This window comes from Monomorium pharaonis, chromosome 3 (assembly GCF_013373865.1).
Source record: "Monomorium pharaonis isolate MP-MQ-018 chromosome 3, ASM1337386v2, whole genome shotgun sequence".
NCBI lineage: Eukaryota > Metazoa > Arthropoda > Insecta > Hymenoptera > Formicidae > Monomorium > Monomorium pharaonis.
The window spans coordinates 24,780,914-24,808,656 of record NC_050469.1 but is presented as its reverse complement, the minus strand read 5'-3'; the positions used below and the strand labels follow the sequence as shown (position 1 = coordinate 24,808,656).

At 38.6% G+C, this 27,743-nt stretch overlaps 1 protein-coding gene across 1 annotated transcript; it reads left to right on the top strand.

Annotated features, from left to right (window-relative positions):
- Nucleotides 1-168: 168 nt before the first annotated feature.
- LOC105829368 (apolipophorins) lies at nucleotides 169-27,743 on the top strand. Its single transcript, XM_012668144.3, has 26 exons — nucleotides 169-334; nucleotides 6,816-6,842; nucleotides 6,991-7,175; nucleotides 7,611-7,793; nucleotides 7,878-12,458; nucleotides 12,554-13,069; nucleotides 13,392-13,578; nucleotides 13,748-13,964; nucleotides 14,927-15,219; nucleotides 17,460-17,660; nucleotides 17,800-18,026; nucleotides 18,516-19,008; nucleotides 19,255-19,436; nucleotides 19,511-19,731; nucleotides 19,996-20,569; nucleotides 20,694-20,941; nucleotides 21,170-21,413; nucleotides 21,867-22,100; nucleotides 23,393-23,535; nucleotides 23,925-24,079; nucleotides 24,350-24,533; nucleotides 25,596-25,734; nucleotides 25,819-26,007; nucleotides 26,427-26,675; nucleotides 26,828-27,028; nucleotides 27,369-27,743. Exons 1-26 carry the CDS (start codon nucleotides 268-270, stop codon nucleotides 27,396-27,398), a joined length of 10,170 nt encoding a protein of 3,389 aa, XP_012523598.1. The 5' UTR covers nucleotides 169-267; the 3' UTR covers nucleotides 27,399-27,743.

Genomic DNA, 27,743 nt, shown 5'->3' with positions numbered 1-27,743 from the left:
CCACTTCTTGGTGCGGGTAGAGATCTCTTTATCTCCTACGTCGCTGTGACGGAACCCCCGGTCCGGGGAGCGGACATATGTACGAATGGCCCAACATGCATAGGAAAGATTTATAAGCGCGGGTGGGGAGCTGCGAGAGCATAAAAGCACGCACGAAGAAAAGCGCAGACGCTTTTGTCGTGTTCGCCCGTGGCCGCCGATCGTGTCACCACTGATTGTGCAAGAGTAGTGCTTAAAGTAGTTTGCAGTACCTGGGGAGAGAAAGCCATGAGGCTCACGAGGGCGGCCGTCTTCGCCGGCTGTCTCCTCTTCCTGGCGGTCGTCGCCTCAGGCGGTAAGTAAAGCGGAAAATGCGCCTCGTCGCTCATCCCCTTTCTACAAAGGTACTCCGGTACTTCATGACCTACCCTCTAGAAAACTGGACGGCCGTTGCATCCGCGCGTTCGCTCCTCTTTCTATTCTTCGATGATCACAGAAGTGTGAAAGTTATAAGACCCCAAGGCAGAACCGATTCCTTTTCCTAAATAGAAAACTTTCCTCGGATGAAAGATGTAATATACCTATATTGAAAAGGGGAAACTACGTAAATGTACTACTAAAGGGCAAACCTCACGTATAAGGCAATATACAAAGGTTTTTAGATTCTACCGAAGAGTACGAAAAGTTTTTAATTTCAGCTTCGTAACTTTCATATTTCTGTTGATATAGAACCGGGAATTGAACATCGAAACTAGACGAAAGGAATGGCTTTTTTTTTTGTTTTCTTTTGCATGCAAATTACAAAGCAATATTTTACAAGGTTTTTTTTCACTCTTCAAGATTTCCGACATAAATAATAAAAGATGACAAATATTCAATTTAAATCAATTTAAATTGAGGGTTGAACAAAAAGAATTAGCGAGGTCACATTTAACGCGTCATTTTTAAATGTATAATTATTTCACTGATAAATAGAATATGGAATTCTCTCGGGTTACTTGTTCGAGCAAATTCTATCTCCAATATCAATTGTGACTTATGGTATTCCGCATACATGCATAATATTTTAGCCGTATTTCACGCTGTAATGTGACGTTATGGTTAAATTATTGATATTCCTAAAAGCGCTCGTAAAGTTGCATCTGGGACTTGCGTCCCAGCACTCGTATACGAAGATTTAAGCCACATCCTCCCTTATGGACCTTTCGAGAAGACCGGATGACTTCGATAAGTCTTAATTTTTCTATCAAATTAATGATTAATGAGCGCGAGTGTTGATAGAAAGGGTCAACGCGCCCGCGGCGCGGTCAGGTTTGAATATCGTAAGGTTACTCGCTGTGTCAAGGGTAAAGATTATCGTCGCGAATGGATGTCGAAACCGATGATATTTTCGTGAACTCTATACAAGATACCGAAAGATTCGTGATTACTCGAAACTTTATCTGCGCCATTGTTCCATTGGCGATTAACATGAGAAACATATAGATATTGAAATGTTTCCTCTTCATATGTAGGCATTCGTGTTATAATTCCATTACGATTAATAAAAACTTATCTTTGACGTAGGCTATCGTGACGTATTCAACATGACATTTAGATTTATCTTAATCTCCCTCGTAATAGCAAGGGAAAAGTGATGGGTCTCTCTTCTGTGCGAAATCTTTGTTCCTTTTGTCTCCTTTAGCGGTAGTAATTAATTTTACTGATTCCATTTGTATTATCGACGTATAATTTTCCATTCCACGTTAAATTACATTTTATCCTGAAATTTAATTAATAATCAAACTCGGCACAACTCCACGCGCGTGCTTCCTTTATGTTTGTGAATGAAGTACACAAGTTTTTATCGGTGAGCGTGTTTAATGCTTTCTTATTACTGGAGGAAGATTAAAGAAAATTGTTCTTTCGATTACATTGCCAGGGAAGAGAATGCCGGGGGCTTCCATTAACAAACAGGAACATTTTAGATTGAATTATGTTTCAAGCAAAGCGTAACGACCAGTGAAGTAATTTGCGGAAGGTAGTTATAGATACGGAAAATCAGTTCTTCAATTTTCCGCAAAATTACAGCGAGGAAGTAACGGATGAAATGAATGAAAGAAAACTCTCGTTGGTGTGCGCGTTATTATTTCAATAAACGACGAAAAGGGCACGCGCATTAATTTTACAAAAATGTGTCCGTGTATCGCGCACGAACGAAAGCGAATGTACGATCCAGTTGAATTGGTTACAGGTTGTTATTGTCTCATCCGGCAGGGAGCTGGCGATAAAATGTTGCTTATTCCGTAATTATTTTGTTCCTTTTGCTCCGAATACGCAAAACCCCCCCTGTATATCGCTAGAATGTTGATAATGCCTTATCGTGCGTCTATATTTCTTCCTTCGATCGGTGTTGTTCGAGCTAATCTCAAGTAATCACATGCATTAGCGCATACTGATGCACGTACACACTAAAACAGGCATCCGATACATGATGATTATTTGTGACCTTTTTTTTTATAAATCCGTTTATATCTCAAGTGCAAGATTCCTCAGAACGCTGCAGACTTCACTTTCGATATATCGTTGAACGTAAAATCATGGGGTTAAAATCAGTTGTAAATACCTTTTCTTTTCTCACCCGAAAAAATTATCGGCGAAAACTCTGACTGCTCGAGATGACGAGGGCCAATAATCAATATCTTTTATAACGAATATGGAAATTGCACATTCTTAAGCAACGACGGAGGCAATTAGCGAAGCTCGCGGAGGAGCCCGGGACTAGACTCCGTTTCTCTAGAAGTAACGAAATCGTAGTTAAAGGGTTCACGTATGGCGTATCGGTGCTCGGAACGAGGTCCGTATCATTGAGACGATTACAGGTCCCCCGTGTTCGACCGGACATTTGGTAAATTGATCTGACGTCCCTACATCCCAGTAAAATAGATCCGATCTGACCGTTGCGACGTAACAAACGTTCTTTCACCACCGCCGCCGCGTTTTAAAGGGACGTAAAGAGAGCATGTGTATAAACGATGCGGGATACCGCGCCATTCTCTTTCCGCGACCTCCCTCGAACGAAAAGGCTTTCTACTCTGGCGCGATACGTACTTTCCGAAACGCCGGGAAATAGAAATAATGCCTCTTGGACTCATTTTTTTTTTTTCATATAAATATATCCCTTTAAACGTAACATCTCCTTGTTATATTGAGTCGCTCGACGGCCATTGAAAGCGCATTAAATTCCGTGATAAATGATTACAATGGCTCGCCTGTACGGCGAGAAATGGAAACGCGATTGTCGGGTTAAAAATACGAGCAGAGAATGCGGGTTCATCGTGGAGAAAGATCGACGTTTAAAGCGCGCCGTAAAATAATGCGAGAAAGATAGAGCGCGCCCCTGAGTGTGAAATATGAAAGTGGATACTCTCTGTCGTTCGCCGCGAATTTGCATAATGCATACGTTTAAGTAATATAACGAGAACGGAGCCGCCTCTAATCTTGCAGCCACATATCGCAGGGAGCAAGCAACGCGAGAAGTTATGGTTGCAATTGTTAGATTACAGCAAAATCCCGGCGAGACTCTCTCTCTCTCTCTCTCTCTCTCTCTCTCTCTCTCTCTCTCTCTCTCTCTCTCTCTCTCGCAGCACGTGCATTTTATATTGTGTACATTTGTCGACGTTTGCATTATTCAGTCGGCGAATTTAAAGAAAACATCCCTAGGACGTGATTATAAATTCAACCCACGAATTGTGTTCCACGCATAATTTTGAGTTGGTATCAGAAGGATATAGAGATAAATATTATCCTCTTAATTTTCGAAATATATTTTTCGGTCACTACAAGCTCTAAATAAAAATGTCACTGAAATCTGTCTAAATATAAGGAGAAGTTTACCTACCTACATCTAAATAATTTACGAAATGTTTAATCGATTGTAGCTAAAAATAATCAGTTGTTCTTATAAATACTTTATTTACTGCTCGGAAAAACTCAATTCCGAATCAAAGGGTAAATAATAGATGAAAAGCAGGAGATAGAAAGTAATTCAGAGGCATAAAAGTGCTAATAAAATATCAGAGGAATTTATTCGTTGCGCATCCGGCGGAATAACATGAAACAAAATTCCAACGGTTTGGTAATAATGAAAGGGCGTCGCCGCGTGAATATTTCATCGTATTCGTAGATTGTCGTCAAAGTGACAATGATTAGGGAAAGGGGATTGAATCGGTGCTCGCAGCGTCATTGTAGAGAAACAATATGCATCTTCACCGAATAGATTCATCCGTCTTTTGGTCTATTCTCGCGCGCGACAACTCCCACTTTCCACCACCTCCTCCACCTCTTTTCGCACGCGTCGTTCTTCATCCCTTTGTTATCCCTTTGTCCCCATTCAAGGAGCACTTCCCCTTTCTCTTGTTGCACTTCATCCATCTCTTTTTCTCTTTATTTATTCGGTCGCTGTTATTTTATCAGCTCCTTTCTCTCTTTCCCTTTTCTTACGACATTGTCGTCTAAATAAAGTGCAATCTGGATATTATTATTTATTATGCCTCTGAGCACATAATTTTTCCAGACAAAAATTAATTACTTTTTCAATTCACTTATAAAAGAAGTATCTTGTGCGCACTTTTTACCACGGTAGCAACAGAAGATTCCTAGTAGGGTCTCTTTATATGCGCACAAACGTTTCTAACCGAATATAAATTGTGAAGATTAGATTTAACTGCTTCCGCTGTGAGAAACTTTGATCGCTTCAACGGAAAACGCTAATTGTGATATAACTCTTATAGATACAAATGCACTATGTACGCGCTTTTCGGTTTTGTTTTCTACTATTTGCTATGCTATTTTCGTAGAGGCGATAACTTTCGCCGAACTGTGCAAATTAATTATACATTTACTCAATGTCGAGCAAATAATTATGCAATTTGTCTCAGTGCAAAGTACAAATTTTTTTATGCTTGCTTGTTTTTCGCTTTAAGATTAATCTTAATATGATATTGGGTAATATTTAGCCGGCTTGTAATCTGTCGCTAACGAAAAAATTTGTGTTTGTAAGTATATATTTTTTCTTAGCTCTGTGTGTGTGTGTGTGTGTGTGTGTGTGTGTGTGTGTGTGTGTGTGTGTGTGTGTGTGTGTGTGTGTGTGTGTGTGTGTGTGTGTGTGTGTGTGTGTGTGTGTGTGTGTGTGTGTGTGTGTGTGTGTGTGTGTGTGTGTGTGTGTAGTAGGGTAGTATATTTATTAGATATACTCGCAAAGAAAATCGAACAACTTCAACTTCGCGTTAGTCCTCAATTCCAAACAGAAATTGCAAGAAATGCAATGTTAAGATTTTTTAATGATTACAATTAACAAATATGACATAATAAAAACAAACAGTGTGATTGCACAAATATACCAAAATAAATATAATTAAACAAATTGTTATATTTTTTCCGCAAAAAAGTTGTCGTAAACAATATTTTTAATTTTACAATATTTATTTATTTTTTAAATACCAAGGCTTTTTATGATATAATTGCAAAGCAGATATATAAGATGTATAAGTCGTATGTTCAGTAAATTTGATATTGTTTTCGTAATGCAGTTTGTGAACTTTAAACTTCCGCTATAGTCGCTTAATGACATCCGTTATTTCTTCACATTGTTGACCCAGTAACTTGTCTTTTATCTCGAAAGTAAGCTGAAATAGAGATTATATCCCTAGTAAAATGTATCAATCCAGTCTTAATAGAATTCAACCTGTTTATCTTATTTAATAAAATTGTATAATTCAACATTATATTAAAAGATAAGACTTTTCATGTCTACTTAGTCAACTATATTTATATCTGTCTTGTTTGTGCTTGCCTATGAATTTTGCCATCATCAATGTTATTTTCCGAATGTAAACGAGATAAAGTGAAATCAGAGATAAACTCCAATGCGAAACGCAAACAAATATTAATATTAAATACTTAACGATAATTCTTTGTATATAACATTTCTAATATTAAATTAATTCAAAATTAATTTGTAGTTGACATATTTCATGTCGTGTTACTTAAAATAAAATTAATAGTTAATGTAACATCTAATATTTAAAAAATATTTAATAATAAATGTATATAGATATATTTAAAACTTAAGTATAATATATTAATAAATGTAATAAATGGCTCTTTTGAATAACTTAATTTTCGCGTAAATTGAAATATTTGACAGACTAAAAAGAGTATAACGTAAATGTCAAATTATTACAGCTACTGCAATTGATTGATACGCTACCTTTTATAGCTCCTGCTCAAAAAGTCACTTCAGCTTCGTTCAAATCAATTTAAATATTAAAAGATGAAACTATTGTGGCACACCATTAAATTCGCTGGTTCGTGAGCTCTATTCGACACGCTCGAACAAAAATGAAAGTTCCATGGTCCAGGGTCAAGAGAGTCATGATTAACAGCACGTTATCAACATTCGACCCTAGCACTGAGTTCACTTGATGCATAAATATATTTTTTTCAACGTAATCTGTGCGGCAAGCATAATAGATTATGGTTCGTCTGTTTTTTTTTCCGCTTGAGTTCGTATATTTTGATGAAATCCAAAACTTAAAGTAATACTTAAGTTCATACAAAAAAAATTTTATATTTTATTTATGATTTTGTTATATCTTTTTTCTCTAATTTTTTCCCTTTGTTATAATATTTTTCCGCACAAGTATTCTGATTAGTATTTAAAAAATGAAATAATTAACATTTTTTCCTTATTTTCCCATTTGTCTATTTTTTAATAGTCAACGTGTAATAATTAATACATATAAGTATACTAAAAATATTAATAAAAATTGACAAATAATTTTTTTTTGTTACAGATAAATGTACAGTCGGCTGCCATGGAAGTAAGTATAATGTTTTTAAAAAAAATCTTCGCCATGTTATTACAAAAAGTCTCATTTAATAAATTGAGATCAGAAGATTTTTACACAAAATCAAAACAAATACATTTGTAAAAGATTTAATTTGTTTGTTTTTGTGTGATGCTTTTAGTGCACGGAGGTAAAGCCTATCAAGAGGGACACACATACTTGTACGATTTAGAAGGATCGTCTGTGACATCGGTCCCCGATGCTCAGGGTGACGCTGTTTTGAAGCTGAAGGGTAGTGTTGAATTGTCAGTGAAACCTGACTGTATTCGACAGATCCGATTAAAAGGCGTATCAATCAATGGAGCTGTAAGTATTTTTTGTTTGCTCTTATGTCGCGTATTTCTAAAATATATATATTATAAAATCGTAAAAAATAATACATCAAAAAGAAAATAGTATAGAATAGAAATATGAGACCCGATGGTATAATTCAATCCTTTTTAGAAACATATAAAGAACTTTTAATCTAATTCCGCATAAATAAATTTCCGTAATAAAAACTTTTAATTTACCGCTCTCAACGGGAATTAATCCATGATAGTTTATGATTTGTATTCAATTACTACAACGTGAAATTTATTGTCATCTATAAACAAATTATTATAATTTAGTTTCATAATATAAATTAACATTCTTATCTTCTTTTTGTACAACGCTACCAATACAACAAACAATATTTGTTTTACATTACTACAGAATATCAATGTATAAGTATGTAAAAGTATACGTATATTTTTTTAGCCAATAACGCTGCCAGATATTGAAAAGTACGCTCTACAATTCAATTATCACGATGGTCATATCGATACGGAGGTTTGTGCCGAACCCGGTGACTCACAGGCGTCTCTCAACATCAAGAGAGCTGTTGCTTCCTTGTTCCAATCAGCTGTCATACAAGACTCTGGTTCTACGACTCATCATGAGGTACAAAACTGTCTTGATTAATTAAAGTTTTATCCCTCGTAGAAAAACTGTGTCGATATAACGCATTATTCGTTATACTTTTAGACCGACGTATTCGGTAGTTGTCCAACTGACTTTACTTTCCACAAAGACGGCGACTCGCTGGTCATCCACAAGTTGAGAGATCTGATGCGTTGCTCTCATCGCGAGAGCATAAACGAGGGTGTTGTATCCGTGATCTATGATCAGAAATCCGACATCCAATCGTCTCCGATATTGTTATCACATCAGAAGATCGAACAACGTTTCAAGCGCGGTATCTTGAACAAAGCGACCTCAGTCGAGACGTACAAATTGAAACCGTGGAGCAACGGAGACATCGGCGCCAAGACGATCGTGCAGACCACTCTGACGCTCAAAAGTGAGAAGTCAGATAGCCCGAACGCCCCGGTTTCCCTACCAAAATCCCTGATCTTCGAAGCGCCGCATCCCGTAATTAAATCGTCGGCTGACAGCATCGCCGCAGCCGTAAAGGCAGTGAGCGCCGAAGAGCACAACGGTGTAAAGCATGACGCGGCGGAAAAGTTTGCAAAACTCGTTAAAGTCCTTCGTCTCAGTAGCAAGAAAGATATTTTTACGATCTACCAGAAAGTGAAAAACGGCAACGGTTTTGATAAGGTCCTGGACAAGAAAATCTTCCTGGACGCTCTCTTCCGTACTAGAAGCGGTGAAGCCGCGGAGGTAGTCGTGGACCTATTAAAGAGTCACGAGATTACTGGCGTTCAGGCGCTTATGTTTTACGCAAGTCTTACTCTCGTTGAGCATGTAAACCTACCGTCGGTGACCGCCGTCACCTCTCTTCTTGATGAGCCGAATTTACCGCGTCTCGGTTATCTTGGAGTCGGTCAGGTAATCGGCAAGTATTGTCAGCAGCATACTTGCGAGAACGTAGCCGAAGTCAAGCAAGCTATTCACAAGATTCGCGACAAGGTTGGCAATGGAAAGGCGAAGACCAGAGACCAAGAGAACACCATAGTCTCAGCTTTGAAGGCGTTAGGCAACACCAAATATCTTGACGACGCTACTTTGCAGAAATTGGTCGGCATTGCTGAAGATAAGAACGTCCGCAATAGAGTCAGAGTAGCCGCTATCGAGACTTTGCCTACCCGTTGCTCCATGAAGTGGAAAAATATCCTTTTGAAGGTACTGGGCGATCGCGAGGAGGACAGCGAGATCAGGATCAAGTCTTATCTCTCTTTGGTTAACTGCCCCTGTCCACATGTCGCTAGCGGTCTGAAGGAAATTTTGGATAAAGAAACAGTCATTCAAGTCGGATCCTTCATCAATACTCACTTGCGTCATCTACGAGCGTCCGCCGATCCGAATAAAGCTGCAGCAAAGAGACATCTTGCTCAGATCAAGTTACGAACAAAATTCCCAAAGGATTTCCGCAAATATTCTTTCAACGATGAACTGTCGTACAATCTGGGTGGTATCGGAGTCGGTTCCTCTGTAGAGAGCAATGTCATCTACAGCCAGAATAGCTATATACCACGCTCCGTCAGTATAAACTTGACCAGCGAGATATTCGGGAGATCCGTTAACTTCCTAGAGCTCAACACGCGCGTCGAGAATCTTGACAGATTGATCGAGCATTATTTCGGACCCAAGGGTCGTTTGACGCAGGACGAAGTGGAAGACTTGGTGGACAAGGGAGTGGACGAGACACAGAATATCGTTAAATATATCAAAGAGAAAATCAGTAAAATGCGCGGCAAGCGTGAAGTTAAGCAGGGAGAACTCGACAAATTCGCCAAAGGTGTGAAATTAAGGAATAACGAAGTAGACCAGCAACTCGATATCGATTTATCAGTCAAACTGTTTGGCGTTGAACTAGCCTATTTGACTTACGACGGTAATCCTGGGCAGTTTACACCGGAACAAATTGTCGACAAGTTATTCGACAACTTTGAGAAAGGAGTCGACAAGATCAAGAATTTCGATTATAATCTGCAGGATCACACGCAGTTCCTCGATGCAGAAATCGTCTATCCCACAAATCTCGGTATAGCTCTCTCTGTCAGCGTGACTGGAACCAGCGTGATTCACTTGAAAACGTACGGCAAGCTAGACATTCCGGCAATCATAAAGGACCCAAACAATGCCGAAATACATTTTGGTTTGGCTCCCAGTGCTTCTATTCGTGTTGTTGGTAACATGGTCGTTAAAGGATTCGATGTAGAGTCCGGTATGAAAATTGTTGGCACATTGCACACTAATACAGCAACCGATCTGACGGTGAAACTATTGGATGGCAAAGGTATCGATATAACCGTTGGCGCACCGAATAAAAAAGAAGAGCCAATAAGCTTTAGCAGCGAAATTCTACTGAGTTCCGGTGACACGTACAAAGCTCCCAAATTCGGCAAGAGTAAGGTATATAAAGATTGCTTTGAACAATTATCTTCTATTCTGGGTGTGACGGTTTGCGGTGACATAGAATTTCCCTACGATGGCGTCGAATCATTGCAAAAGAGAGCACTCTTCCCCTTGAATGGACCAGCAAAATTCAACATTAATTGGGAGAACAATGATCTATCAGCTGTCCATCTCAAGATCTACGGTGACAACTCGCCCAAATCTAAATCATTTGAGATCTTACTAGAGACGCCGAACAGTAAAACCAAAAGACGCATATCTTTTACGGGTGAAGTCGGTCTCGAACCTAATAAGCACGCTAAATTAGATTTTGATTCTTCCTTCAAGAAAGCTTCTATCGAAGCGGTAATAAAAGAGGAGTCTCAGGAACACTCACTAATGATCACTTTACACAATGACAACCAGGAATATTATGGGCGCGTCGGTATCTTGGCCAGTGGTGCCAAATACAAACCTATCTTGGAGTATAGGGTACCAGAGCATATTGAAAAGTTGGCGACCAGCAAGTCCGGACTGAAGCCATCCAAAGGCGGTCAGCAGTACGAGGTGCAAGGTACCGTAGAGGTGATCGATCAGAATGGTGGCAAAAAATACGTATTCGACAAAGTAGCCCTTGTCGTAAGTGGTCAGAAGCTCGTCGGTCTCGACGGTCATGTTCAGTCTGCAAAAGACAGCGCTGGCTTAGATATGAAGGTGATTTATGGCGAGGAATCCATCGATCTCAAGTTGCAAGGAGAAAAGAAAAAAGATGATCATTACTCGATTGTTATTTCAGCATTGCCATCAAAAGATCCCAATATCGGATTCAACATTCAGTCCGAAATTCAAAGGGAAGCGTACGCATATAAGTATAAACTGATCTTCATTCACGGTCCAGATCAGAACTCCAAGATAAACCGTTTCAGCCTCGATCATCACGCTATCGCCAAGCCAAACATGGATGGAATGAACTTCATTCTAGGCAGTTCCACCAAGATATCGTATCCCGCTATGAAATTGAAACTGGAACTTGTAGATAAGATCAAACCCAATTCTATCGAAGGCGAGATCGCAATTGGTTATGAGAAATTCAAGTTTGGCTCAAAGCTATCCGCCGAGGCGAACAAAGTTAAGCCAGGCGACTACGAGATTGAATTCGAAGGAGAGCTTTTGCAGAATAGCATTAAATTGGAATCCAAGCGTACGATTGTTGATGCGCACAAAAGCAAGTACAAAAACAAGCTCGAGCTCGTACCGGGAGGTAAATACGAGGCCGATGCACTGGTTACGTATAATCACGACAAAAATAACAAGAACGTGAACTTCGAAATCGATAGCGATCTGAAGCTGGACGACAAAAAGGCTAAAGTTTTTGGCAGTTTGAATGTCGAACATCCCAATAATCTTCAGTCACAAGCGTACGTCATTGTCAGTGACGTTAAGTACGTCGATTTTCTGTTAAAACTACAGAAAGATCACTTAAATCCTCAAGGTAGCCTAACTTTGAACGTAAAGAACTATGTGAATGTCGAAGGAAAGGTATCGTCTCAGAACGGTAAGGGTAATGCGCATCTTAACATTGACTTGCCGAAGATCAACCGGAAGATCAAAGGAACTAGCGACTTCACAGTGATTGGCTCGCAGCACAATGCCAATATTGAGCTTCTATATGATGCTGAAAAGGACCCGAGCAAACGCATCAAACTATCCACCATAAACGACATAAAGAAGAACGCTATTGACACAAAGAACGTAATCGAGATAATAAATAACAAGTTTGAAGTAAATGGCAAAGGTAAATATGATGGCACTTTAATAGATGGCGAGCTAGCTCTCGAAGGAGATGTCACTCTACCAAACGGTCGTTACCTGACTGGTAATTTTAAGCAAACATCGAAGAAGGATGAGAACAACAAGATAAATGCCCATGTGAACGGCGAGTTAGCAGATCACGAATCTAAGGGTGGCAAATCGCGAAAACTTATGTTCGTTGAAGATGTTAGCAACGCTGATTTCAAAACGTACACATTCCAATCCAATAGCCAAGTGAAAGCCATCAATTATGACGGCAACAACGTACAACTCGATTTGAAGGTCAAAAATCTCCTCGACACCGATGGTCACAAGAATGTGGAAGGGCTCGTCATAAACTTGTCGGGATCGCAATTGCCGCAACCGTTGAATTTAGATTACGAAGGTACTGAGGACGATAACGGCAAAGAGTCCTACAAATGTGCTGCTTCTTATGGCAAGAACCTCCAGTTAAAGGTAAGCATAATAACTTTTTCAATACTTTTCCCGTAAATACGGGCATGGTGAGTATCCGTAAAGCTAGATGCGTAAATCTGTTTTATTGTTCGCAGAGTTCGGGTGACTTCGTTCCTGGCAATGAAATTGACAAGCCCTGCACAATTAAAGGCAACGTGGAACTAATATTGCCGTCAGAGAAATTGCGCAACGTCAAGCTCGACTTCGAGGACGAAATACTGATCCAAGATCAGCAAGCCGAGACGGATATTGTCGATTTGAAGAGCTCGGCGGTGCTCACTTACAACGATGACAAAACTATCAAGATCAAGGGTGCCTACAAGAGTATTGGAATTAGCGACGGTGAACATCCTTTCGAGACTGATGTGCAACTCGATCTGGCTGTTCTCAAGATTCCGCCTATCAGTTACCATGATCATAGCAAGTACGTGCCCAGCGATGACAAAGTGACGATTACCAGCAACACGATCGTCAAATACGACCAAAAGGAGATGACCCTCGCGCTCAATCCTCTTACGTTTAATCACGATTTGACGCACATTGATGTAAAGGCCAAGGCTACCACCCCATACGAGAAGCTGCATAACATCGACCTTGAACTCAACCACGAGGTACCGTTTTTTATAATGCCGTTAATTATTCGTCGTATCTAGAAACTTCTTATATAAGATCTAAACTGAGATCCCCTCTTCGTCCCCCTGATTATTACTCGCTAACTGGATCATGTGCAAATATCTCGGGATTATTCCGGTCAGATATTGCTCCCCTGTGATACTCCATGTCGCGTCATTTATAATAGTTTACCGCTGATGACGTAAGCAGTGTGCTATGTAAAGACGAAATAAAGTTTACGGTGCTGCCGACGAGGTTGTCGCAGGATGACACTGTCTATCTATCACGTGCATCTAATTTTTCTTCTATTTATCTTTGAAGAGAGAAAAGAACGGCCATGTAAGGAAAACCGACGCAGCCTTGAACTTGGACAGCACGAAGTATACGCTCAAGAGCGAAATTCGAGAGGGCAACGTATCCCCGATGATGCACGTAATTTTCACCTGTCCGTCGGGAAAGACCGAGTTGCTCTCGAAATTCGACAAACTTGGCGAACACGAATACACAGGTAACTTTCATCGGATTAAAGCAAGATTTTGTTAACTTGTCCGTTTTTTATTCCCCTCTTTTTCTAATATATTATATATTTTTTTCTAATATAATATATACATTTATTTAGATAATTTTACTACTCAATTCCATACTCTAATCTAAATGATACACGAATTTATTTACAGGCGAATGGAAGATCGAGACGCCAAAAGGCTTCGCCATCGCCGACGCGCACGTCAATCTGGAGAGCATTGACAATTTCGTAATTAAGGGTAATTTGGACAGCGACAAGCTCAAGCATCGGAAAATTCACGTTGAAATCGCTAATAGTCCCACCGCGAAAACCGGCAGGCGGATAACGATCACCGTCACCAGCGACGGCAAAAACATCGTGACCGGAAGGTACGTGTAGGAACGACAAAACTTGCCGATCAATTCGCGCAACAATCGCGAAACAATGGTCCTACGCGATGTTTTAACGTTAGTAATGGGACTAATGATGACTCGGGCGAGAAAAAACAGTTTGTACGGACGCGCGAAAGCGACGAGACGTTCGGTACACAGGAAGTCCGCAATTCGCTTTCTTGACAGTCCCGACTCCCATTAGCGATCTTCTGCCGTTCTTTCGCGAAGATCGATATTCCCACCTCAGTAATTCTAAACGGTGTTTTCTGACGGCTATATAAATACATACCTCTTGCGCGTACGTAAAAGATCGATCGCCTACGCGCCGACAAAACAAAGAGTAAGAGATGTCTTTCAAGTAATTAACGAAAGGCCGCGAGGTCGTTCTCAAAGGAGATCAGAGATACGAGAGAAATCGTATCTCCGTTCGCCCCGCTGTAATGTAATTTCATCGATTCACCCGCTAAAATTAATTCAAGTGGCTTCCGAGAATACATTTCGGCTGCCAGTCCCTTTTTATTACCGTCCCATCGAAATCGCTTCGATAGAATTGTAGAACGTAAAAAGGGGTTAAGCGGTTTTGCCGAAAATGTAGAGTATTATTGATCGTACCGGCACGTTAAAGCATTGCACAAATACTTATTCCTCTCCATCCCCCCCCCCCCCCCATTGTCCATCCAATAAAAATACTACTCTATCGTATAAAAGAAAACGGGAACGTCGTGCACAATTCTGGTCGGCGTTTAAGTCCTTGGGGATATTCAGAGGTACCAGTTCATGCTATATTCTGAAGATATATGTTTCTTCGCTCCCCCCTGTAAACACGATTTGACAAAGGGTACTCTGGAAAATATTGAAATTTAAAATTAAATAAACGTAAAGGGACAAATATTTGTAATACATGAAAGAAAGAGGGAGACGAATGTGTATTCAGGTAACGTTGTGATTTGTGTTTGCAGCACAAACTACAAGAAACGCGACGAGGCCGGCAAAATCACCGTCGAGGGTAGCGGCAATCTCAAGATAGGCGAGGACACAAGGAGCTCCTCTTTCAAGTACACTCGCCAGCAACTGACTCGCGAGAAGGACGGCGAATCCGGCACGGTAATCGTCCTGAACGCCAAGTTCGATCCAGCGGCTGTTGTGGGCGAGCTGAAGTTCTCGAACAAGGAGATCCTCGTTTTCAATAGCTACTGCGAGCAGAGCAAGGATTGCGCTCACTTTAAGCTTCAATCGAGCTACGACTCCGACAGTAAGTAATAAAAATTTCGTCGCCGGGTAATTTTCCCTTGGAAACAGGATCGTAATTATATTGCAACATAAGCAAGGCAGCTCACGCGTGTATTTCTTAATAAAACATTTTCCATCAAATGGAATTTACGGTTGAATTGAATAATTGAATTTGCAGGCAGTCAAATATTTCGTCCTCGGTGAATCTTTCTTTATTTGTTTTTACAGAGTCGTATATTTTACAATATTCCTCTCTCATATTTTACAATATTCCTCTCTCTTTTTCTCGAATTCCCTGCCTCGTTTATTTTTGTTCTTTCTTTGATCTAAAACTGGCAAACAGGTGGCCATAACAAAATTTATTGTTTGCTTATTAAATAAAGCAACAATGTGTTGCTATTATAATAATGCTATTATAATAATACTATTATAATAATGCTATTACAATAACGCTCCGTGTATGTTAAACGAATATAATATTGTATATTTATAATTTCCTATTAGCGTGTGCTCCCCGTTTAATCTCGATGAAACGAAAATTACAACGCGAGTTCAGCAATATACCGTAATAAAAAGCTTTTCATAAATAAAGAGCCGGGTACGGTATTTCCACCCAGCGGCGCGCCTGTGTGGAAATACGCCACTTCGACGTTACGAGCTGCCTGGCCTGGGCTTTGCGTGTCGGCCCGGCCCTTTATTAGGACACGCTCCGTCGCAACCCGGGGCCTGAATTCGTAAAAATTCAAAAGAGAGAAAGAGATACCGCATGACAATAATAATAACAATAACAATAAAAAAAAACCCTCGCAGAGTGGCGCGATATACCGAACGGGCTATCGTTCCCCGTCTCCCTGGAGATCATTCTTACCCCGTGGCCTCCATCCCACGCACGCGGATGAATCCAACCCCCCCCCTTCCCTCGTTCTGAATAATTAGAGAAACTCCCGAGGACAGTGGACCATATCGCGTCCACGGACAACGCGTGGCCGTCCTATCGTCGCGCCGTCCTCGTCGCGTCCCCGCCCGCCGCGTGCGTGTTTCGCATGAGTACGCAATACGTCGCAACCCCCGTGTACGTACATCGTACACGTACGTATATACAATGGAATTTCACAGGAGAGGATACATGCCTGTGCTGTTACTACTACTACCACCTACTTAGCAGGTCCTACCGCGGATCTCGGTCGATAGGCGCTTCTATTCTCGCGTGATCTGCGCCTAATTCGTGCCTCGCCTCAGTTATTAATAGAGCTCTGGAATTGCATCCCTATACGCGACGACGTTGCGGCGGTGGTGGTGGTGGTGGCGGTGGCGGACGGTGGAGAGCGAATGCAAGCGACAACGGCGTGCCGCCGCATTAACTCGAGTGCACAATTCATTCTTTTTTTTTCTCTCTCTCTCTCTTCTTCTCTCTCGCTTTTTTTTCTTTCTTTTTTCTCTCTTTTTTTTTTCTTCCCTCGATGAGCTCGTGTCGCGAAGATCGCGATGCGAGAGGACAGGCGTGACCGTCGCGGGTGGTGGCGGGCGGTGGCGGAGTTACACGGGGCGATACACAAGGAAAAAAAAAAGAAGTTGCCCGCCGGTGCAGAATGACGTCACGCCGCAAGGGCGTGTGCTCCGCTGACGTACACGCGTCTTAATCCTTTCTACCACCGCGATGACGTGTAGCGCGATAAAGTTTACATCGTTTTTTTTTCCTTTTTGCACCACCCTCCCCTCCCCCTGCCGTTTCCTCCCTCGGGATCAATTTGGTAACTGTCGGCCTATCGAGTCTCGAGAGTTTATGGAAATAAAATTTCCGCGATTAACATCGAGCGAGGGCTGCCTGCCCCGTGTAAATGGGGCGGCGTTATAACAAGTTTCCAATGAGAGCAGTACGTTATGATCCCTTTACAATTTGTTCGATTGTAAAATACATACTCATAGTCCTCTTATGATTTTATCGCAATTGTCGATTTTATATTCAAAATGTCGTTTGGTTTTTTAATTGTCTAATGGCTTCGATTACTTCTATTTGGTAATAATTACCTAACTTAATAATTACGTAACATTTATTAAAAATTCTTATCTTGATAAACGTCAAGGAAGTAAAAAAAATCAAGAAAAATTAACGAATGTATATAGAAAGTATTGTATCAATAAGAGTCACGAGAGTGAAAGATTATTTATTAAAAATGTCCTCTTCTGTGTAATATTGATTTTTTAGTGTTGATTTTTCGCAAGAAATAATTTTCATAATTTATGTTTTTGCTTGTTTCACAGACAAGAATTACTTAAATCACGATTTAACGGTGGAAGTAGACCTGAAGAAATTCAACGTGCCAGTTGAATTTGGACTGAAAACGAACACCGAATCCAATTTCAAGGAACCCAAATATGATCACTCTGCCAACTTGTACTTACACTCGTCGAAGGACAAGTCCCAGTATTCCTACAGAGTTTACGCTAATCCTAAGGAAAGCGGTAGGAAAGCTTTGCTTCTTTATTAGTAGCTTTTATTAATTGCGAAAAACGATATCGTCGCTATTACGTGCATTTACGTATCTTCAAAATTGTTGACCGTTTAGATGAAAAATTAAGAGTCTGTTATTTCCTTTCACAGCTGCCATTCTGACTTTGCCCAATCGCGAACTAGCCGTTGTTAGCACATACGATTTGCCGAAGACGAAGCATACCGGAGCATTCAAGGCCGATCTCTCTCTTTACTTAGACAGGAAGAACAAGCCGTCCGAGAAGAGCGCTCTGGTTGCTACCGGTGATATTAACATCGAGAAGAATAGCGGATCTGTCAACGGAGAGGTCAAATTCATATATCCATCTCAGCCGAAGGTATATAGCCAGATTTTCAGATTTTTCATATAGTATTTTCATATAGTAAGCTTTCTAAATCTAAAAATCACATTGAATAACATCCGAGATTTTTTAAATTTATACATAGAAATTACATTGAACGGCGTTTGATGTTAAACAAAAAATAGAATAAAAAAGCATTTCCAATTTGCTTTCAATTTTTGCGCAAATAAGGTCAGAGCTTTTTATATAAAACTAACAAGAGAAAAAGAGAGAAAGAGAGAAAGAGAGAGAAAGGACTTCGGTAAAGCCTTTATTGTCGATTTTCTTGCAATCTAGCGAAAATGTTGAGGTTCATCGAGCCACTCGATTAAAAAACAAAGGCAATACGTTCTTTTGACTTACGTTTACATGTTTAGTTTGTTTCTCCTTTTTATCACATTTTCGCAATTTCAAGCCAATTGCCGATTAAATAGTTTGCAATCTGATTTTTAAATTACATGAAACGCGCGTATTTCTGTTTATCAGGATATGGCAGTGAAAGGTAAACTTCACTACGGTGGCGAACACCTGCTGGATGCGAACGTAGATATTGACATTTTCGCCAAGAAAACGCAAAAGATCAACGTAGTGGCGAAACTACATCAACAAAATATTGAAAAGGGTTATAACATCACTAGCGTAATTGAAGTGAACAGTCGTGGGCAACAACTCAAAGTCGACCTAAAGTCGCACTTAGCAGTCTCAGATACCAAATTAGGTTTTGGCAGTACATTGTCATACACGGATATACATCAAAAGCCGAAGAGCGTTGGCATTCTGTTCGCTACGGATGACACGCAAGTGTATCTTCTTGTAACCGGGCCTAATAAAGAACTTCTTAAAGTCGATTCAAAACTGCAATTACAGAAGAACTTGCAGAAGCTTGATACGGAAATCGTGATTTTAGGCAACAAACCTATTGTAATGAATTTCGAAGCGCATGATTGGAACAGCTTTACTTATTCGGAACACCAACAAGGTAAAGTTTATTTTGAATTAAATATATTACACAAAGGCGATATTTTGTGTGTGTGTGTGTGTGTGTGTGTGTGTGTGTGTGTGTGTGTGTGTGTGTGTGTGTGTGTGTGTGTGTGTGTGTGTGTGTGTGTGTGTGTGTGTGTGTGTGTGTGTGTTTGTTGCGTATATATGAAACAATGAAGAGTTAATTTGACCTTTGATTTTTTTCTATGTATGTATGAATTGATCTTCCGGTATTTTTTCTTAGATCCCAATAATAAACTCAACGTCAACGGACGCGTTGTGCTCGGGCAGCTGGCTGAGATTCATGCCGATGCTTTCAAGGATGGAGTGAAGAAGCATCTGTTCCATGGTTTGATTCATCTTGATGAAGAGAAGTTCCTAAAACCTGACTTTGGCTACGACAAGGACAATATTGCCTATGCGACCGTGAGTACATTTTCGTCGTATGATGTGATGAATGTAATATTGCTTTACTGACTTTACTTACTGGTATAATTTAGGAACATTATGTAAGCGAAAGCATCAAGGTGTTGAAACAGCTCAAGGAAGCTGGTAATGAGCTAGCTGATGAAACAGAACGAGAATTGAAAGATCTTGTGGAACATTTGAAGAAAGCCCAGCCGAACATCAAGCCGCTCTTGGACTATTACGATGCCGAACTAAACAAACTGAACAACGAGCTCCACGCCGATCAGACCATCAAAGACATACAAACTACCTTGTAAGAACTTAATAATTAGATCTCTTTCACTTTCATGTTAGCATTTGTATAATTTTATATGCAAAAGATAATCAAATAAAGATATTTGTAACATTTCTATGTATATAATAATAAACTTAGTTTACACACATATATACACACACACACACAAAATAATATAATATATATATATAAATGTCTTTATAAATTAAAATTTAGATTATTTATTAGTCCCGTTGTCGTGACTTTCACCATATGATATTACTACCGATTGTATTCTTTTAGGAACAAATACTTTGGGGCTATTATCACGGCCGTAGCAAATACCATGAAACAAGTAGCTGCACAATTAAACGAGCTTCAAAAAGAATACCTTGAAGTAGCCTCTAAGATTGAGGAAGCATGGAAAACGGTTTATCCTCAGCTGAAAGAATCGTACAACAAAATAGCTACTGCGTACATCAATTTCGTCGATAGCGTTAGTAAAGTTTTGACAGCCTACGTCAAGACGTTACTTGCTGTGATTAATGAACATCAGAAGGATCTGAAGGAAATGGCGGTTGTGGCTTCGGAGCTTGCGCAGGATGTTGCTAAGATCGTATTCAAGGCCATCGGTGAAATCAAGAAAGACGTCGACGAGTTCATCATCCTATTGAAGAATCAAATGAAAGCTTTACCGATCTTCGACATGGCAAAGGAGCAGTACCAGGATATCGTGAACTTTAAAATTCCGGAAGGCATATTGGCCTCCATCCATGAACTCAGCGAGGGCATAAAGGCCATGCTACCGACTGAGGAACTTCGACAGCTCTTCAGCGCTACGTATGAATACATCATGAAGCACGTCAAACACGAGAAAGTAAGTTTCTCCCTTGCGTCACATTTTGCTATTTCAGATAGTAATACCCTTCAAACAGATACAACCCGAAATTACTAAAAATAGCAAAGATTCTGAAATAACAAAATACAATCGTCTCGCGCAGGTCGATGATACCAACGAGATCAAGAAAATCTACGACCGTACGGTCGATGCAATTGCGTCTCTCATCAAGCTTGTGGAATCCAGCAATACTCTGGACAGCCTGATAGACGACTTGTTCGATGCTCGTCTTCCAATTGAGCTCGAAATGTTCGCGAGATTGCCAGCGATTACCTCGTTCAAAGTTTCTCTTCTCGATCTGATGCGCAATAATGAATTACCGTCACCCGTGGATGCCTTCTACACCTATAGGTCTCTTTTTTACGCCCATAGATTTCTTCTAATTTGTGTTTTCATTTTCTTTTTCATCTACATTTCTTTAACTTTCTATTTTTTTATTTATTTATTTATTTTGTTACGTGTTGCTTTTTAGTGATTTCACGTTTATCAAAATTAAGAATAAACATTTACAGCTTTTATTGCAAGAATCAGAACGTTAATCAATATTAATCAATGTTTTTTTTTTGTACTTTCAAACAGGCCATCTCTGAATCGTGTAGACATCTTACCTCCCTTCAGCAAAATCGGTTTCGTCATCGATGGAGGACACATCTTCACCTTCGACGACAATCATTTGAGTGTGCCCGGCGATTGCACCTACATTCTAGCCCAGGACATACAGGACGGCAATTTCTCCGTCGTGGCCAACTTTAACAAAGGAAATCTTGTTAGCGTGACCGTAACGGAGCCTAAAGAGAGCATCACGCTGAAGAACAATGGCAACGTAAGTTTATTTCTCTTATCTCTTAACCAATTTCCTATAGCGGCGGCAAGTTACACCGGTGGATATGTGACATGAATTGAGAATGGGGCAAATGTGTTGGAGAGAGGGAAACGAGAAAGGGAGGAAAGATGGGAGGGTGAAACCACCAGATCGCTCTCATATGGTATTCCGTGTACGAGTCTTATAATGCAATCCCGTATTGAACTGTAACTCTGTAAGTTTACTAGGGGGGCTCCGAACTTCGCTGACAAGTCAAACTCTATTATCCTCGCGTCGCTTCTCTTATAGACGGACTGAGCGAGGAAGGAATAAAAATCGCTGTTGCCTTGCGTCCAGACTTTGTTCCCGCGCGCTCATTTTTGCATTTCACGGTTTTTTTTTTGTTTTTCGGAAACTTTTCCTCGTTCGACGCTTCCACACACGATTGCAATCGTATCTCTCTTTTTTTTTCAGATTCTAGTGAACAACAAACCGGCCGATTTCCCCGCCAGCACGAAGAATTTGCACGCGTTCCTCACTTACGCTATGAACGTCAAGTCCGATTACGGCGTGCAGGTTATATGCCGTTACAAACAACCCTTCTTTTGTGGAGTTACCGTGTCCGGCTTTTATCACGGAAAATTACGCGGTCTTTTCGGTGATGCCAACAACGAGTATTACGACGACTACACGTTGCCGTCTGGAAAGGTAAGTGTAATTTTTTTCACCGTTAAATGCAGCTTCTCGAGCAGAATAGCAGAGATAAAAGCTCGGTTATATTATCGATATTTCTTAAAAGAAACTTTGTTAACAAAGAATTAATTTTTAAATTACAATTGATTATCCCTTTCGTGCCTGATTTTTTTCTAGAAATAATAAGGAATAATTAAATTTGATTTGTCTTATTAAAAATTTTTTTAATTATAAATTACTGATTATAAATCTACAGTCAAAATTTTAAATTAAAAATAGCGAATTAAAATAAATTATATTAAAATAAAATTGAGCATTTTGGTCAGATTTTTTCTCATATAGTTATTCTTATGTTGATCTTCAAAATGAGTCTAGAAAAAATTCGGTATATATTTATTGTAAACTTTTTAATTTTTGTAGAATTTTTATTTTTACATGTGTATATTATACAATTATTTTAGTATTTGACGAAATCTATAGATTCAAGAAATAAAACTCGCAAGGGTGTTGATTTTTTTGTGAAGAGTTCTATCCTTCACCTTTAAAATAAGCTCAAAAAGAAGTTGCTTTATTCTTGTGAAAGATATGAATTTTTGAAGGATCGGGACATATATGTCCCACCAGGCACAAAAGACTTTAAAAAACTTTTCTGCATATCGCGGAACAATATATATAAAAAAAACATATTCTCCCTTTTTTCAGTTAATTCTATTATGAGAAAAGTCAGAACTGATAACTTAAGTACGCTGAAAGCTAAAATGAAAAATGTACACACGTTATAAATATTTAATATAATCTGCTTCATGCTCTTGGAAGCTCGTCCCTCATTTTCTCGGCGTCGCGCTTCTATTCACAAGGCCTTGCGGTAATATCGCCAGACTATAAATCATGTTCTTTGTATACTTTTGCTTTTATTCCAAAGTTTTTCGCTTCGATCAATAGACAAATGTCTACGTGGAACGGCATTCTTTTCCGAAAGGGGATCACGAATCCCCAAGGGAATCGGCATTCTTTCGTTTGCGAGATAGATATCTAACAATAAGTTCGTAGTTTGTGTGCGATACGGGAACAACCTACGTTTCTATATATGCCCGCGTTTCTTAAGTGAAAAGATAAAGCACGTCATATTTCAATATGCAAAATTTCATCTTCTGCAAGAATAAAATTGAATGTTCTATTTTCGAAAGTAAAAATAAATACGAAGCGACGAGTGTTTTGCAACGGGAAGTATCTTGCGTCGTAAGACGGTAGGAGATTTGCAGTGTTTGCAGTGATCTCTAAAAGCGTCTTTCTCGCAATTGAAACAGATTACCGAGAGCGAGACTGAATTTGCCAACGGATACAAACTGAAGCCCGATTGCCCGACTGTGAACGCGATCGATCACAAGACGAAGCACGAACGTAATCCAGTCTGCACTGGCTACTTCTCCGGTCAGAAATCTACGTTGAAGTAAGTACATTCGCTATTTTAAAAGATGCGATTAAATCAAATTACACCGAGAAAATATGATCCCGCAAATTCAAGCCGTCCGGGATGAAAAGTTCAAAGAGCATTCCATTTGCCCGAGAGGTCCTTCAGATTTTTAAAAAGATTTAATAAATGACAATTTACGAGAGAGAACGATGAAAGAGGCGAAGTGTATCTCCATCACGTCGGAAAATAAGACAGTTCTCAAGATGTAATCCATGTCTTGAAATTTTATTGCGCGAGAGAGGCATACCGTGCATTACACATTTACGGCGGTATTACGGTTTCACAAAACAATATATAATCGTCATAACCGTTTTATCATCAACTTAGAGGCAACTTGGAAATGACATTTCTCCATGATGTTTTAGAAACTGCTTCAACTACGTTAATCCAACTCATTACCGAGACGCTTGCGACGCTGCGGCTAACGGAAATCCGCAAGCTCCTTGCTTGCTCGCCACCGCTTATTACGGTCGTTGCGTTTATAGGGGTATTTTCGAAATAAGCGTTCCCACTAGTTGCGGTAAGTTAAGTTATTGACTTGAACTACTTTACAAAGCACAGAGTCGAAATATAATGTTAATACAGCCCAAGGAACATCAAAATCTCTTGTTGTAAATGAACTTACTTAAGACGCACGCGATACAGGAATATTTAATGCTTCTCGAGTTAGTGGACGTAGATTTATATGAAATGTCAGTTTTAAGATAAAATGGAAATTTAAAAGACAAATGGGAGGGAGATACTGACAATCTTGCAAGCAAATAGTTTTATATGTGCCGTAATATTTCAGTAAATTGCAAAGTTGGCCAGGACACGATTGCCGCTGGTGACACTTTCAGCGTCAAAAGCCCGAAGAATCAAGCTGATATACTGTTGGTTGTCGAGCAAGTTGAGCAAAATGAGAAAGTTTTTAAAGAACTGGTTCCGCCATTGCTAACCGATCTGAGAGAAGAACTGAAACAACATGGCATCACGTATGTAAACATTATTTTTATAATTAGAAAAATATCAGAATATTGTAAAGAAAAGAAAGTCGCTAATACATAAGTCACATTAAGCGATATCTCCTTATTTCTTGGAAATTAAATAACTTTTATTGATTTACTGAGAAAAACATGATCTGCTTAGGTTATCAAAAAAATATAAAAAACTATAATTTATGTATTTGTAACTCTTTTCTATGTAAGATCTGCTAAAACAAATTCTTTAAGAGCAAACATTTTTTTCAAATTGCACAATTTAAATGATAGTAAATATATTTTTGATAATATTTATGATTTTTTTTTTACATATTTGTAGCTTTCTAAAACCATTTAATTTTTTCTTTCTTTATTTCTTTCATAATACGATTTAAACATTAAATCAAAATGCAACATAAACCGGTACATTTATCGATAAAACTTTAAATGATAATAAAAACCATATATAGGATAGGATACAAAATCACAGCATTATAAAATTTATTTATTAAATTTGTAACCTAACATGATTTTTACATATTTTTTGTTGCATTGCGTCCAGCGGAATAGTAGAAGGTATTTATGTAAATCAATAAAGTTTTACAATTACAGTGAAAGGTTTTTTTAAGAATTTTTATATACATTAATTCATAAATACTTTATACAAATAACTCGTGTAAAAGAAAAAGAAAAGAAAAATATTAGCATTACTGTCTGCTCTATACAAATTTTCAAACGCATTTTGTCAAACACGTATTTTTATTTATTTTACCAATCATTTAAATACTGAAAAATTGATAACGATATTATAGAAGCTGTTATATAATATCTGATATATATAATAGAAGATATTTTCTAGTTCTATTTTTAGTTTTAGAAATATAATTAAAAAATAAAGTGATATTGACGATATTAGCGACCTTTCCCTATTTTTCACAAATACAAATCAGAAATTAATCATAAAGTGAAGATGTTTGAAAGATCAGAATGCGCTTTAAGCTGTATGGATTTATATTGCGATAAGTATATATTATATTTCTTAATTTTATTTATTGTATTTACTTTTTATCTTAACAGGGACGTTCACATCGGCTTAATCGGTTACGCCGAACATATAAAGTGGCCGCAATACTATACCACCAACGGCAATACTAACATCGAGGGTGAAGTGAAGAATATGAAATTCAAAAAGCCAGAGCCGATTCTTACTTTTGAGGTAATTTATTGTTTTGCAAAATTATATAAAATGGAAAGAAACGAGATATGAGCTTTACGAGAGCTTTTACTTGGGTGTTCACAGGAGGCCAAAAAAGGTGGCAGTGAGACGCTACAGAAATACCTTGAGCAAAGATTAAACGTGGAGCTTGGCACCCTCAGGTTGACCGATGTCTACGAGGAAGCTATTAAATATCCGTACAGACCTGGCGCGGTCAAGGCTGTCGTCGTAATCGGCGGTACCACATGCGAGAAGAGTCCATTGCCAATATCGGTGAGCTCCTATTTGCAATCTTGCTATATCATTAACTAGGATGATAAGTCAAACGTATTATAAATTTACGAATTAATAATTTACACAGACATGGTTCAACAATATTTCAAAGAATCCATAAAATAATCTCTGGATTTATTTGACTCTTGCTGGAAATTTTATATTTACTATCTATTTAAAATTCTGTTGAATTTACTTTTTTAAAGCTTATTTGGTTCTTGTAGGAAACCCTTTAATTTATTCTGTCATTTTCACGAATCATAATTTACAAACCAAGAAGCTAATAATTCAAGTTAGACATTAGAAAAAAGCTAGAAACAAATTATTTCCCTAATGTACTTTGCGTTGCTAATAAAATTGTAGAATAAAATTTTTATATTTTTATCAATAGAGAGATTCCAACGTTTCTGGTTTTTCAGCTGCAACAATTGAGGCTTATGCTCGGACAGAAAATGTATCGAGATTTGGGTCTGAGTTTCTATTACGCATATAATACGAATGACATCCAAGTTTCCGGCAAAGTACAAAAGAACATTGTTGGTTTCGATAGCGACAGTGTATATGTACTCGGCGACAACAAGAAAAGACCACTGGTTGGAAGCACCGATCTTAAAAATAACATGGTCGTAAGTGGTCCGGCTGACGTGTGTGCCGACTTTGCTGTCGCGGTAAGTACGCAAAGAAAGAAAAGAATCGATTAAGTATCTTGAAACGGAGAAAGTTTTCATTCAATTAATAAAGAAATTAATTACTATCCATATATAATGAATAAATGAGAATAATTAGAAGAATAAAATGAGCAATTATAATGTTGTTGCAGTCTGGCGGAGTGGCGTTTAGTTCCAGCAATTTCTTGGACGCTAAACCGAATCAGAAGAGGCAGTTTGCTCAGGTTACTGCTAGAAAGATCGTCGAGGACATCACAAGTGTTGAAATCGAACAGGATTGCGTGTGCAAAAAATATTACGGAATGGGACGTCCTCACTGTAAGATTGTGGGACGCAACGAGAAGGCACTCGAGGTGAGTAGCCACACTTAATATATATAATAATCGCGATAATAATTATAAGCTGTGTAGCCTATTAATTCCAGCATGACATATAAATTTTATCAAGATAACACTAAAAAAAGTTGTTAACTTTATTAAACTTTTTATAATTTCGATTTCATGATAAATTTTTCTTAAGTTAAATTAAATGTATTATATAGTAATATAATTTTAAGTACTATAAAATGTATGTTAAATATATTTTAATTAAGTATATAAATAACTTGAATGTGAAGAAATTTAGTCAAGTTAATAAGTTAATCTTTTTCAGTGCATCGGTGTTAGAAATGATTTATTTTATGTTATATTGCAGAGACACACGAAAGGAGGAGTGAAGGGTTGAAGGAGCCACAGTACTATGAATACTATTATTGCTAATTAATTTAGATATAATCTATTTGTTACTTTGTTACAATATCATAAAAGGCCTTTTGATATAGAGTTGTAAATGATATAATTGCGCCATGCGCAATCGGTATCGCCGATCTTTTACAGATCGAAAAAAAGGTCGGAGACAAGACTCGAATTGTGTCTAACGACAACTTCTTTGTTTTCTAGATCTAACATAAACGTATAGAAGCAAATTAATGCAAATGCAATAAATTGGTGTATCATTTATCGATGTACAATAAGTGATGTTTTACAAAGAAGAAATAAACATTGGCACATACTACGTTTATAATGAAAA

Bases quoted from the DNA above. Each gene is read 5' to 3' on its own strand.
- LOC105829368 (XM_012668144.3), top strand. From the start codon at position 268: ATGAGGCTCACGAGGGCGGCCGTCTTCGCCGGCTGTCTCCTCTTCCTG. The intron at 6,843-6,990 runs GTAAGTATAATG...TGATGCTTTTAG, and splicing joins TACAGTCGGCTGCCATGGAA to TGCACGGAGGTAAAGCCTAT. The intron at 20,570-20,693 runs GTAAGTTTCTCC...CGTCTCGCGCAG, and splicing joins AGCACGTCAAACACGAGAAA to GTCGATGATACCAACGAGAT.